The sequence below is a fragment of the Aedes aegypti genome, chromosome 2, assembly GCF_002204515.2.
Source record: "Aedes aegypti strain LVP_AGWG chromosome 2, AaegL5.0 Primary Assembly, whole genome shotgun sequence".
NCBI classification, from domain to species: domain Eukaryota; kingdom Metazoa; phylum Arthropoda; class Insecta; order Diptera; family Culicidae; genus Aedes; species Aedes aegypti.
The window spans coordinates 29891891-29906249 of record NC_035108.1 but is presented as its reverse complement, the minus strand read 5'-3'; the positions used below and the strand labels follow the sequence as shown (position 1 = coordinate 29906249).

General features: G+C 39.2%; 2 protein-coding genes across 2 annotated transcripts in view; one reads left to right on the top strand and one right to left on the bottom strand.

The window, feature by feature from the left end:
• The window catches only part of LOC5574115 (fringe glycosyltransferase), a 407849-nt gene that overhangs the window by 73013 nt on the left and 320477 nt on the right, over positions 1–14359 (top strand). The gene's annotated exons all lie outside the window — the stretch shown is intronic.
• On the bottom strand, positions 10869–12859 carry LOC5574111 (coagulation factor XI). Its single transcript, XM_001661133.2, has 2 exons — positions 11937–12859; positions 10869–11878 (listed from the first exon to the last, which is right to left on the bottom strand). Exons 1-2 carry the CDS (start codon positions 12628–12630, stop codon positions 11655–11657), a joined length of 918 nt encoding a protein of 305 aa, XP_001661183.2. The 5' UTR covers positions 12631–12859; the 3' UTR covers positions 10869–11654.

Here is a 14359-nt window from a genome sequence, read left to right as displayed (position 1 = left end):
TGCCTAGAGAAGGAACAAGCCGCAGCCGAGGGTGGGCAAGTGATCGATTTATAATCCCATTCAAGCGGGGTTGCAGAAGTTCAATTAGTTAGAGCGACACAATTACCCCGACGACAATGACAATGGTAATGGATGGGGAAGCATTGCGCGCAGAATGCCGCTCGCGATCATTTCGTGGGGCATGGAGGGGTGTCTTAGAGGCGTCTTCGAAGAAGTGCGCTTGAAGAGCTTTCCTCGATCGAATAAGTAAAATTTATCATATTTACAACAATAAACAAAATTTATTGAACTGTCAAGAATACCTCTGCATCTCCACAATCATCGCGGGAATGATGTGGATCAGTGATAGAGGAAAAAGATCTGGGAGTCACCTTTGGTCGATGATGCGATCCATGGATAAGGAGGAAAAATACGACTCTTAGGGCCAAGTGGTCCAAAATGCACTCTTGGGATAAAATGATTCGGTTTACATTTTAATGAAATAAATAATAATAATAGTACTTACCGGATAGGAACTGCTTAAAATCACTCCTTTGGTAGTATTATTCATAGTACTATGGTCGCTTGATTTTCCACTGTAACAGAGATTTATTATACAAATTGGTAGCTTTTCGTGAACCCGTATCACATTTAGATTTCAAAATAAGAGTGTCATATAACTGCTCAAATATATTCATACACTGCAACATCTTGCTCTAATAAGTGTTAACTTAACACTTTGGATCGGCTTCAGCAAGGGGCACCTGGGGTAAGATGAGGAACTCAAGGAAGATGTGTCCGACATGCGTGTAATCTTTTAATAAACTAATTTAGTTGGTTTGTGTCCACTAGACTGATGCAAATTTTGAAGTTTTTGCTCCCCTATGCTTAAACGATGTCAATTATGATGAAAATGATCTTCCCAAAATTTGAAGTGATTCGGAAGAAATTTGGTTGTGCACACGCTATTTGAAGTTTATATGGAAATTACTATGGAAAATGCAAACCTTTTGTGTTCAGCCCTTTAACTGCTCGTCATAATAATCTATGGAAAAGTGAATACACTCATCTCATGTGAAAACTTCCCAGCTACAACTTTGCCGAAAACCACATTTCGATTGGACGTAAGGATAATTTGTTATTTTTGATAACAAAGTCTAAATCATGCTGAGATGATCATTCAATTACTTTCAGAGCAACACTGCTTTTTTGCTGTAGAACATAGTAGCCTGGATTACTTTGATCTATTCTTCCCGCCAGGAGCACCACTGTTGCCTGCCGAACAGTTGATGAAGCATACTACATGCAAACCAACTTTATGATGATGAATAACAATTTATCCTGAGGTCCAATCAAGTGGTCTTCGGCAAAGTTGTAGCTGGGAGGATTTCACATTAGAAGAATTTGTTCACTTTTCCTTAAAATATTATGACGAAGAGATAGAGGGCTGAACACAAATGATTGGCGCTTTACATAGTAATCTCCATATAAACTTCAAATGGCGTGTGCACAGTCAAATTTCTTCCGAATCACTTCAAACTTTGGGAGGATGCTATTTACCATAACTTAAATCGTTTAAGCATAGGGGAGCAAACATTTCAAAATTTGCATCACTCTAGTGTCCACCCTGCATAGTGTTAAGTGGGGTTTTATCCTAATAATAATAGATCCTTAGAGAAAAATGACTTTTTACCAACACCAATACCAACGAAATGGAAAAATTGTGTCTAATAAAGTGAGAAAAGACTTGAAATGACCTTACTTTTATAATTTTAGTTTATTTTGGAATGAATCGTTCTGCCCCGACCAATTGAGTGCATATGCCCCAACCGGGAGCTTAATATAAAATGTTATGTAAAATATAAATCATCGAGCAATTTCGAAAAATCATTTCATCATCAACTGTTCTATGGTTAAAGGTTTCGAAATTGCACCCGAAATGATCGGAAAAGCTACATCAGAACCATGCTGTTTGAATTTATTGTTGAATCTCCCTGTTAAGTTATTCAAGCGATATCAAATTCTCAGGGTGTCCACTATTTGCAGCATTTCATAAATCTGCATAGCGTTTTTCAATCAAAACTGTTTTTCCAGGCTAGGTGCGTTTTGCCTCGACAGTGCATATTACTCCAGGAACTCCTACCCATATTGCCTGGGTTTTCAAAGAATTTCCCAAACCGGAGGTCGTTATCTTGGGTTTCAAAATGGCGTCGGACCTAGATTTTCGTCATCCCTTAGTCGTGATCGTTCCAAAAATACTCATATTGCATGGGTTTTCAACGATTTTCCCATACCGAACGACGCCATCTCAGATTTCAAAATGGCGTCGAACATCCATTTTCGTCATCCCCTCGTCGTGCTCGTTCCGAAAATAGCCATATTGCAAGGGGATTTTCCCAAACCGAAGGTTGCCATCTTGGATTTCAAAATGGCGCCCTTTATCGATTTTCATCATTTTCTCGTCGTGCCCGTTCCAAAAATTACATTACATGGGTTTTCAATGATTGTCTCAAATTGGAGATCGCCATCTTGAATTACTAAATTAAGAATTAAGTTAATTTTCTATACCAATAGTCCAATATTTATAGTCAGATGAACCGACTTTTCTGCCTATGTCATCAACTAAAATATCGAAAAATTTCAAGCATCAGAGCACCTCCACAGTACGATGACAATCTAACAGTGCACATTGGTCCCAGAGCCACATCTAGGAAGACAAAAATGATTGCGCCTAAACCGTCAATTTTAGATATACGGTGTCTTCGGCAAAATTTCTCAACATTTTTTAGACATTTTTTTTAGTGATGTGAAATTAGGGTGGCTCTCATGGTTTACAACATCGAACCTTAAACTTTTTTGCTGACGCATTTAGGCCTATACAATTTTCTACAATATTTAGGAACAACCAATTTGGAGCAACTTTTCCGATGAACCCCAATTTCTACCTCTTATGGTTCGAGAGTTATGATTTTTTTAGTTAGGGTGGTACTGAAAAATCAGTTTTTCCTTGATAACTTTTTATACAATAATTTCTCGCAAAAACTTTGTTCCGAGCACTTTTAGAACTTTTTATTGCGCAACTTTTTGCCAACGAAACTTATATTGCATGTTCCATCTCTTATGGTTACAGAGTTATCACAGACAAACAGACGTAACACTTAGAACAAATGTCGATCAAAATCAAAGTCACTAGGACATGTACGCCCAATGCTAAAATTAGTGTGTTTGGCCGACGAACCAACAGATGGCGGTAGTGTGTAAACGTCAAACGCGAACTAAAACGATGCAAGCGCTGCGGGTGGCGGATTGGCCACCTAGCATATTTTTGTATCGACCGTTTAAAAGGTGGTCGATGGGCAATGGTGAGAGTGTGACGTCTGTTTGTCTGTGGAGTTATCTTCGAAAAAATGGTTGTTTTCAAATGCCGATATCTCTGAAAGGCGCAAACGTATTCTCAATCTTTTGTTACTATTAGAAAGATTATCTTTTTCTCTGCTTATGGTGAAAAAAACTGTAAGGACGTTTTTTGTTGGAAAAGATTAACAAAATTTTGAAAACAATATGTTTTTAAACGAAAATCGTCCATGAGTTGAAAAATAATCGAGATAGCTCTTTGGTGCCTTCTGCAAAAATGTGCAAAATTGAAAGTTCTGAAAGTGTTTCATACTAAGTATTCATAAAAAATCAACTCCTTAAAATATATTCACAATGAAGCGAAATTTATATGGTAAAGAAAACGAATAATGAGATATTTGACGCTTTAGGCGCAATCATTTTTGTCTTCCTAGATAAAGCTTCGGGACCAATGTGCAGTGCATTCTACACTGAAATGAATTTTATTGTAGAAACTGAATCCAAGGTAAAATTAAGAACTGCACCAACGATTTTCAACCGACTATATTAATCTACCAAAACATAGTCAACATCACTAGATAAGATATTATGTTCGGTTTATTTAACCATAGTTGTAGTATTTATCTTCTATATAAATAAAAATGGAATGGGGTTTGTATGTCACGAAATGGCTTACGAATGGGTTAACGGATTTGAATGATTATTTCTCCGTTTTGTTCGTCAAGGGTTCCGACGTGTTTGTGCGTATAACAATTCCAGGATATTCAACGGGAAAGTCGAAAAAACGAGAGTGGACGGAACTGTCATTTTGTATGGGACGACCCATAGCGTATACAACAGCCTACTTGATGGCAAGACGAAGTTTGTCGGGACCACTAGTAGTTAAATACATTCTTGATTTGACAAGTTTGGCATTATATTTTTGACCATACTGTGTTGTACGGTGAGTGTCACGGATTGAAATACAATGCTTTGAAGTGGAGGCTACTATGGACATGGTCTAATATACTGCACTGCTCAGTGATTTGTACCAGATTATAGTAAACTTAACAGATTTTTGTAGTCGGTTGAAAATCTTTAGGGCAGGTACCATGGATTCGGTAAATTAAACAACAAAATTTGTTTGCGCGTACATCAATATTTTGGTGCGTCTTACTTCAATTTTGGGGTAGGATTATTTGGTTCGTTCTGTCCCGTTCATTTGGCATTTTGAATAGGTACTGTTTTTAAATGCTTCATGAAAATCAATATTTTAGATCGAACAAACATTTTTTTCTGTAAAAATAATTGGGTCGGCCATAGAAAATATTGTATAAGCATGAAACGAGCTCACCAGCCGGCAATCCATTCTCGACTGAACACGAATATCTTTTCGCACTCGCACAACGCGAACTGGACACGATTGATCTTGATTCCTTCGCCCCCACCACAGGAACATGCTACAGAATCAAAAGACCACACACTCTTAAGAAATATGAGATACTTATGACAGATGATATGGCCATATCGACAGTTCTTTGAACCACAGTTGCCTTGTTTTTTTATATCTTCAACTACATGGTCCCTTCAATATGGAGTTATAGAGAGTCGACTGTATTTAGAGATTTGCTTAAAAGTTTATATGGCATCGTATTTTAATTTTCACTTTTTCTCTATTTTCAGGTATGTACCACTTGGGAGTGCGGCTTGCATAGACTGGTCTGTGAGTTATACAATCCTATAGAAAATCTGATTATATTGTTTGTTTTTAATTTATTGATTGATATTTTTTGATCTTCATTTAATTTTGTAGTGATAATCTAGCCAAAGAGCATCTAATGCTTTACACATGATTCTAATCGATCTATTTATTTTGAAAAGCAATGGGAATTTTTTTAAGAAGAATTTTATAATTACCAGAAAAATTCAACCAGAAAAAATTGGGGACGGACCTGGTATAGTGGTTAGAACACACGCCTCTCACGCCGAGGACCTGGGATCGAATCCCATCCCCGAGATAGTTACTATAAAATTCAGTGGCAACTTCCTTTGGAAGGGAAGTAAAGCCGTTGGTCCCGAGATAAACTAGCCCAGGGCTAAAAATCTCGTCAATAGAGATAAAAAAAAAGAAAATTCACTTAAATCGATAAGTTCATTGTTCTTCTTTTAAGGTGATCCTCTGAACAACGGATGTAATGTGTATTGAAATGAACTTGTGCAGAAACTAACATTTCCATACAAATAAAAAAATTGACTTCTTAAAGGGGACAGTCTCTGTCATAAATTTCAGAATTTTTAAGAGCAGTGTTTTCGTTCAAAATCAACAAAGCTTACATGGAAATATGTTCACAGTATTCTATTATCCTTCCTAAAAAAAGTGAACATATTTTCAGAGAAAAAAAAATAGCTTTGATCAGAAAAACTGCTTTTGTAATTTCGATGTTGACGAGGATTGCGATGATGTATCCTTGAACGTTAAGGAGAGATAAAAATAGTGCTAGTCATCTCATAATTTCTCCCTCGCCGAAATCGAATCGACAGCGTGAAAGGATTCGATCCCCAAACCCCCTACCTCTGCAATAAATTAAAAATTTGCACCACAAAAACCAGCACAAGGTCATTTTTCATCTTCCAATACCTGCATCACCCCACCTTGCTTTGGTCCGAAGAAGTTCCATACGGAGTGCAGAAAAAAATTGCGACGATTTTGCATAAATTACAATCACCGCTGGTGGCAGTCCTTGAACAACGGATCCGATGAAACCGAACCACGAGATGAGGTGTCCTCCCTCTCATTTTTTTTCTCCCCGAGGAAGATCCGATAAATTATTGGGAATCGCAAAATTAATAACCAAAGTAAGCACAACTAAATGGTCGGTCGTCGGAAAAAGATTTCCAACGGTTGGTTGATCGCGCACCCGCTTACGACCAATAATGGACACTAATAAAGTGTCACTCATATATTTCAGCGGGAAGGCATTGTTGCTGGTTTCACGAAGATGAGGAATAATGATCTAAATGGTTCAGAAATTTCATTTCTGATAACTCATCCTTCAAACTGGCAACTCTTCCCAACACCGATTGAAATCGGCGTTGCCAACTTTTATGATTTGGCCTTATTTTCCGAATTTTTGTAACTCCTTTTACAAAAATCTGGACGTCCAGACAATATTTACAATGCATTTGACTTATCTTATGTGTTGTGATGTGTTGCCAGTTTTAATAATTTTGAAAAGTGTTCAATAATTTTGAGCATTAATTTCCATTTTCGCATAACTGGCAACGCTTTCCTACACGGAAAACGAAGAATAATGTTCAAGCTTATTAAAACTGGCAACACTTTTGAATACCGATCGCAATGGAACTTTCCAGCAACACTGCCACGCACAAATGACAAATGTCTCTGGTTTTACACAATAGAGAAAATTATGAGATCATTATCGTTGTGTGAACTACAGGCCCGGCGCGATTGTGGCGGCATCAACGTCGCATGGAATTGAAAATGAGGCAGCTCGAATCAATCATGTAGCCGCAGACACAAGGCGTGTTTTGTTGCGTCGATGCTTTTCCGTGCCGTGTAGTAGCACTCGGTTTGCGTGAGTTTTTATCCATTTGCGCCGAAGAATGAGCCCGACAACTTGCGACTTGAATGAGGCGCGTACAGCACACACACATTGTCTGGGGGCGTTACAAGATGTTAATTGAGATTTTCTACCGAGGGAATTGCTTTTGGTTCAAATCCAACAACGAGGTGAGGAAATGTCGATCAAAACATGTGTTTTAGCGAAATGAATGGTAGGAAGAATATGGAATCTGGAACAAATTTGAGGTTAAGGTGATTATAGAACGAAGCCAAACCTCAAATTTTCAAGAGCACAAGACTTGAGAACGAAACAGCGCTCCGCGTAGAAAATCTATCCCATTGGTCACCACCAGCAAGCAAGCAATTTGATTGGTTTTCAACGCGAACTATTGTCAGATTCTCTCGTCTTGTGCACATGAAAATTCAAAGTTTGGCTTCGTTTTATAATCACCTTAAGCGTTTGGTACTAAAATTGCGACAAGGTTCTAGAACCCTATTGATAAATCTTAACTGTGTAATCATTTATCCAACAAACTTACACACTGAGTGCCACTTCTCGGCTCATTCACGCGTCACTCAAGCCGCGATTTGATCAAAATTACCCACATTTTGAGCCCTTCAATCCGCAATCAAAAAAACTGCTAATCATCCATCGTGTCTTGTCCGAAACAATTGCAACCACTGACAAAAATTAACATACTCGAATCGATTGTAAGCCATCAACGCTCATTTTTTTTTCGGCGAAGATTTGGCCGCGGCGACACTCAAAACGCCGCAATTGAGATTTTATGATAATTCAGAAAAACAGCCACCAACCGGAGAGCATAGGTCACGTATTGGTCAGTTTTGTCTGGTTTCTGCGCAAAACTCCACGCTCCACAATGGTTGAAAATAAAATTATTTTTTGTCAAAAATAAATAAAGAATGCCTTAAATCCAGCTTTTTATGAGCACTATAGGCCTTTCCACATGACGTTTCAAATCAGCTAATCCGGAAGCTCTTTGACAGTTTTTCTATGAAAATGACAGGCCCGTATTAGCACTGGTCTTCCACCGATGTAAACAAATGCATAGACGGACCTGCCACATGAAAAGGCCTATTGTCTGGTAGGGATCAAACGATTTGACGTTTGGCAAATCGCTGAACTTCACAAAAGGACCTTTGTTACAATGAGAGATTATTTCCTCTCTCGCTCTCTTTCGATCATAACAACGTCCTTGGCTAGCGTTTCATATAAAAAACGCAACAGAAGAAGTTTATGTGGCTCACTTATTGATTAGAGACAGAGTAAACAAAGAAAGTCTCTCAATGTTAGATAGATCCTTTTGAAAAGTTACGCGAGATTATATAAATCAGCAGTTTTGACCTCTTTTTTATGGATCCCGACTATTGTGCACTCCTCGTGTGCGCAGAAACACAGAAATCGGCCCATTATTTATGGACTTTTGCCCCGAAGGCACCGGGCGGGAGCAGAAACAGCACAGTTGAGGTTATGGGCACGAGCGCTGCGTCATCTCGAATCGCGACTCGGGACTCTGCGAGGGCGGTGCAAAACGTGTTGCGAAACTCAATTACATGCGTAGGCGGCGGCGACACCGGTCAGTGTGGTTGCCAGCCATAAGCGAGGGCGTAAAACTGTAACAAGGGCCGCCAATGGTTGCTGCGATCGCATTGCATTGTCTTCCGGAAAAGGGCGCATCGGCGATGAACCGGTTCGCATCCGCCGCTGAAATTGAGGTTATCTTGTGCGTGTTGTCGCATCAATGCGAGTACTAAAAAGTGGACCAGAAAGGGTTTTCGAAACACACTTTGGAACAGCCGAGTGGGTCCACTTCAGAGCGCGGCGGTTGTTGTTCTCATTTGAATGAGAGGTTTTCGCCTGTTGAGTTGGGGGCGCTTCTCAAGTACTGACCGCGGCTCGATCGGTCGGTAGAAAGCCAAAGAAAATAAACGAATCGACGGTGCGCATGGACGTAGCCAAGACCGACAGTCTCTATATAAAATTTGTTAGGGAGCCATCTTGTTTTTTGAGGCCATATATAAAAAAAAATAATAAGCTGCACAATGCCAAATATTAAGGAACTTCTCTAAAAAAAATCATACAATCTAAAAATTATACAATGGTGTTTTTTACTTTTTTATTGTTTGGATGTTTTGATCGTTTTTTATCGTTTACGACCTTCTTTGGCTGTTTTTGATCGTATTTGACCGTTTTTTAAGTCTAGAGAAATGGTCTGACCAGTGGCGCGGGAAGTGGGTAGGACAGGTAGGACATGTACTACGCACAAAAAGACCTGAGTAGGACAGTCAAAGGATTGTCCTACCCACGATCAACAAAAAAAAACAAAATCATCAGAAAGCTTGAATTTGTCTGAAGAACGATTGAGAATATCAATAGGAAACTAACTGTAAGAATTGTTGCAAGAAACTTCTTTAACAGTTAGAAGAACAAATGAAGCAATCCATCATGGCATTTTTGAATGAATAAATAAATGGTTTCTTAAAAATATCTACGGAAAACCCTGAAAATGATCTGAGACAAATTGCCATGAGAGTCCCGTTCTGAAAGTGCGACCATTCTTGCTATATTCTATCAAAGTATTGCTGAATTTCTTGACGGTTTTCAAAACTATTTCTATAGAACTCCCACAGTTAGTTTCTGAAAAACGATTTGATGAAATTCCTACTTATATTTGTGGCATTATTCATAAAAAATATTCAAAGCAGATTATGACGATTTCTGAAAGTTTTTTTTCAGGATCGTTAAAGAAGTTCCAGTTAAATATTTGATTGAATTTCTGCATGATGAAATATTTTTCAAGAATATTCATTTTCTTCTGATTCGGAGCAAAGAAAAAAAACTACACAAATTCACAGAATTTTGGCTGTTCATCAATTTGTAATCTAGGAAATTAGAACAACCTTACTGGTTGTAATGATGAGCAGTTTGATCTATTTTTGTCAATTGCTTTTATCTATTTTTGTCAAATTTGTTTTGTACATTGCTAATTCTGCTCGCATTGAATTCTAATGCAAAATTGCACAGGCTACTAAGAAACCTTCACAGACTATAACGGTTTCAACAGGCTCTTAAAGAATTTTGTCTCCGATTCTTCAAGGAAAAGCTTCAGGAATTATCATAGTGATTTTATTTAGATTTTTTTCAGGGTCTCGCACAGGGATCTCTCCAGAAACTCTTCTAGATATTTCTCTATCAATTCTCCCAGAAATTCTTCCAGAGATTTTCCAAAGGATGTTCAGAAAAAAATCTCCAGAATTTGCTCCAGGAAATCCTTGAGAACTCCAAAGCTATTACCTCCAGTAAGTTTCTAATGTATTACCTTGATTTTCTTTCCCAAAACTATCTTAGAATTTTCACCAGATAATTTTTTACTAATCCTTTAACTGAATTTTCCAGTTGTTACTCCAGAAGATGTTCCTAAGATTTCTACGGAATTTTTCCCGAGGAAATCTTCAAAAGTTTATTTCAGAGATTAAAAAAAGCTGTGGGTTTTTTCAAAAACCCTGCAAGAATTTCTCCGCAGGTTCATGTGAATTCCATCAAGTATTCATCCACAATTCCTCCCAGAAATCCAATATTCTTCAAGAGGTTCTATCTAACAAAATCTATTGTTTTCTAGGAATTTCTCTAGCAATTCATCCAAATATTACTCGTACAGTTTTTCTAATCATTTTTTAAAAAGTTTCCCAAAAAATTCCCTTGCAATTTCACAAGGTTATTTTAGATTTCACATCAGCCAATACTCCAACAAGTTTTCCAATAATTCCTCCAATCGTTCCTACATTAAATCTCTTTGAAGATTCTGTCCAATGCCGAGAAATTCCTTTAGAAAACCCTGTGAAATACTATCCCGTGACTCGATTGATTATTTAGATTATCTTAGCAAATTATCTAGGAAATCTTCTAAAACTTTCTCAAGAGTACTGGCGTTATTTCAGAGATCATTGTTCATACAGAGTGACATTAAAGATTTCACTTGTTTCATATGAGGTTACTTCAGGATTCTTCAAAAGTGCCTCATGGATCTACTTTTCAGCAGAAACGAATGCCCCTTGTTTTGAGAAAATCCTCTTTGAAGTTTTCATTCTATACTAATTGTATGAAAGTCAAAATAAGTCAAGAATTATGTTATTTCTTGTGTTGACACTAACACCCCTTTGTGTTTGAGCCCCTCTAATATAGTCAATTTAAATCCCCAGTCTAGGATTCCATAGGGTTGAAATTTTTCTCAGTTTCACTGTGCACAAAATATTTGCCAACGTTTGTCCTACCCATGGTTCCGAACGTGGACGCGCCTCTGGGTCTGACGTTTCATTCAAATTTGTTTTGATTAACCACACAAAGCAAGTGCGGAGGCTGTCAACAACGGTAGTTTTTGAGTAAATATGTAAAAAATCTTTCAATGACTTCACCCCCCCTCAGAGCAATCCTAGCAACGCCGCTGACGGCAACCGCTCGAAGACGGAACCAAAGCGAAAAAATCGAGGAAACAGAAGAATGCTGAAAGCGGATAAATATCAATAATTCGCTTTAAATCTTGGATTTTGCTTCCAAAATGGATTGTAATCAAAATATTGTTGTTATTAGAGTAAAAAGGAGTGCAGAGAGAACAAAAGGTCCCCTCTCTCTCTCTTCGAGGCAACAACGGACAGCGCGCGATCTTATCCGAGAGTTCGTCGTGGCGCGGTTGGTGGTGGTTGCCGGCACCGTCAAAACATACGATCGACCGATCGATCATTATTTCGTTGTCCGTCGGTCGCCGCTTCGGAGGCTCGCGATCGTAGTTTCGATCCAGGGTAGAAAGTGACCCACGTTAACCAGACCGAAGTAGCTGCTCGTATTGCAGCCGGCCGTCTCCGTGTAGACTTGGCTGGTGAACGAGATAATCCCACGCAGGGTCCAGGTTCGACCGGTGCGGAAGAACATTCCGCCACCGGCGTCGCCGAAGCAAGGAGTCGTTCCTGGAGGGAAAGATTGTGGTTATGATCGATGAAAGGTGAGCCACTCAAATTAGCTTACCGTTTTGTCGCCCTGCGCAGAACATTCCGTCGTAGATCTCCCGAACGAAAAAGTCCCGCTCACTCTGAAGACATGTGATAATCGAAATGACCGGAACTTGAGCACTCTGCAGTTTGTCTGAGATTTTGCCAGCTTCGAAGAATCCCCAACCGACTATTGTTCCCAGCGTATCCTCGTAGTCTTCTATTTTCTCGCTGGGTCTGGGCATACATACTGGTTGAACGTAGTCCGAGTAGTTCGCCAGAGTCTTCAACTGTAATACTCCGATATCGTATTTGTGCTCTCCTTGCTGGTAGCTTTCGTGCACGATCGCACGGATAACCGGGAATTGCTGCGTCTGAGCGAACGATTCCCGCAAATTGTGCTGACCAAGTTCTACCAGAATAGCCCCTTCAGGCTTGTCAACACCGTATCTTGCACAAGAAGCCGTTGTCAGCACAAAGCTTCTGTTGATCAACGTACCTCCACATTTGTACTCTCTCGTTCGACCTCGATCGCTGACGTGATAGACAGCCACATGCCAAGGCCACTCTCCCGGGACCGTGTCAGAACCTTGCACGATCAGTGCCTGCGTGGATATCTTCCGTATTCCACATTCCTTATGTTTATGCGGCTTCCTCGTGCGCACCAGTGCTGCGTAGTGTGGACAAACAATCGGCAAAAGCAGTGCCAAAACTAGAACAACGCCCTTCATAATTTCGTGATCGAATGCAACTGATCGCGGTAATGTTAGAATACGACAGAACGCTCAAGCCTTCAAGCTGATAAGCCCAGCTTAGGTCACCACTTGATAACACAGTACAGTAGGTTGTAGTATTGCGCGTTCAACCCCATAATGGCACACTTTGCAATTCAATCGCGATCTGCGCGCGAACTCCCCGGACCGCAGAGTTCAACTCGTTAGTTCCAGTGCTTAAAATTAATCACCGCCACCGGGAGACCACACGCGAAGTCCTACGGAAGCCCACCGATAAAACTAAAAGAGGAGACCCATAATGTCCAGTCATCATTCTCCGAATGCAATCATCTCGCGTGCAACTGCCCGAGCAGAGCTCGGGGAAGCGACGGAAACATACGACAATCCTCCGTAACATTAACGAAACCTGCTGACGACGATGTTGTGCTGGCATCGTTCGCTTGCTCGCGCGTTCCATCGTTCGTGTTTATTCCCGAGAACATAAACATAAAATTAATCCGGCGCGAGGATCATTGCATTTGCAATGGAAATCGGGCGACTGAATCCACTCCGCAGTCGGTTGGGATCGTCTTTCTCTCTCGGTTTCATTTGAAATTCATTGAAAGTATTTCTCGCTGAATTTTACCAAAGGACCTATGTAACAATGGAAGATTCTCGTCTCACTCGCTTTCTTTCGATTCAATACAAAAGCTTTTAGGAAGTTTTTTTTTATTAAAGATCGAAAAAAAATGTTCTTGGCTAGCATTCATACAAAAAAAAACGCTACAGAAGAGGTTAATGTGACTCAGTTATTGATTAAAGAGAAAGTGAACAAAGAGAGACTCTTAATGTTAGATAAGTTCTATTAAAATGTTACGGTAGAAATCATGTAAACGTCAGCACAGGGATACCAAATTTGTAAGAAAATTCTGGATTTGTTACAAATGTTTGAACAAATCCTAGATTGTTTGAAAGACTGACTGAAACAGCTAATTTATTTCTAGGTTAGGATCAGTGCAAAATACCCAAAAACACCAAAATATACCTCTCTGAAATTTTGACATCCACTTTATTTAGTGTTTTTCTATGTTACATGAAAATTTGTTTGCGATTTTTTGCGCTTTGACAGAAATTAAGGTTCAAAAATTGCTCTATTTTTCAAGCTTTTTCATTATTTCCTAATTTATAAGCGTCGTATTATTGCAGTTTTTTGAATAAAGTTTTTTTTTTTTATAGTTTTACCAGCAAAAAAAATATACTACATGTTTCTCAATAAATGTCAACCTCGGTGAAAACCCCGTTTTTTCACTAATTTGGTCTTATTTTGCCAATAACTCGAAAACAGTAGGCTGTGGAATTTGGACGTCTTCGAGCGAGTTGTTTATTTTATCAAAATGAACAACTCTACAAAGTATGCCATGTCTCTAGAGCGTCACAGTAAAAAGTTATATTGTGGCGCACCCTATGCGGACGATTAACGAACTATCCATTTATTTCAGTAGATAGTCCTCGTTATTAGAAAATTTTTGCCTAAAACACCATATGCCGGGAATGATTTTGTCCCGCCAGATTGCGTCCCTGGCATAGTGCAGGGGTTCTCAACCTTTTGAAGTTAAAACCCCCTTTGAAGTTATGCAAGCTTCTCAGGGATCTCTAAAAGTGAAAACCTATGAAAACTTTTCCAAGATTCATTAAGAATGAACAAGTATCCTAGGTGTCTCAAGTATCTGGAATCTCTAAAACATCA

Bases quoted from the DNA above. Each gene is read 5' to 3' on its own strand.
- LOC5574111 (XM_001661133.2), bottom strand. From the start codon at position 12,630: ATGAAGGGCGTTGTTCTAGTTTTGGCACTGCTTTTGCCGATTGTTTGT. The intron at 11,879-11,936 runs GTAAGCTAATTT...CTTTCCCTCCAG, and splicing joins CTGCGCAGGGCGACAAAACG to GAACGACTCCTTGCTTCGGC.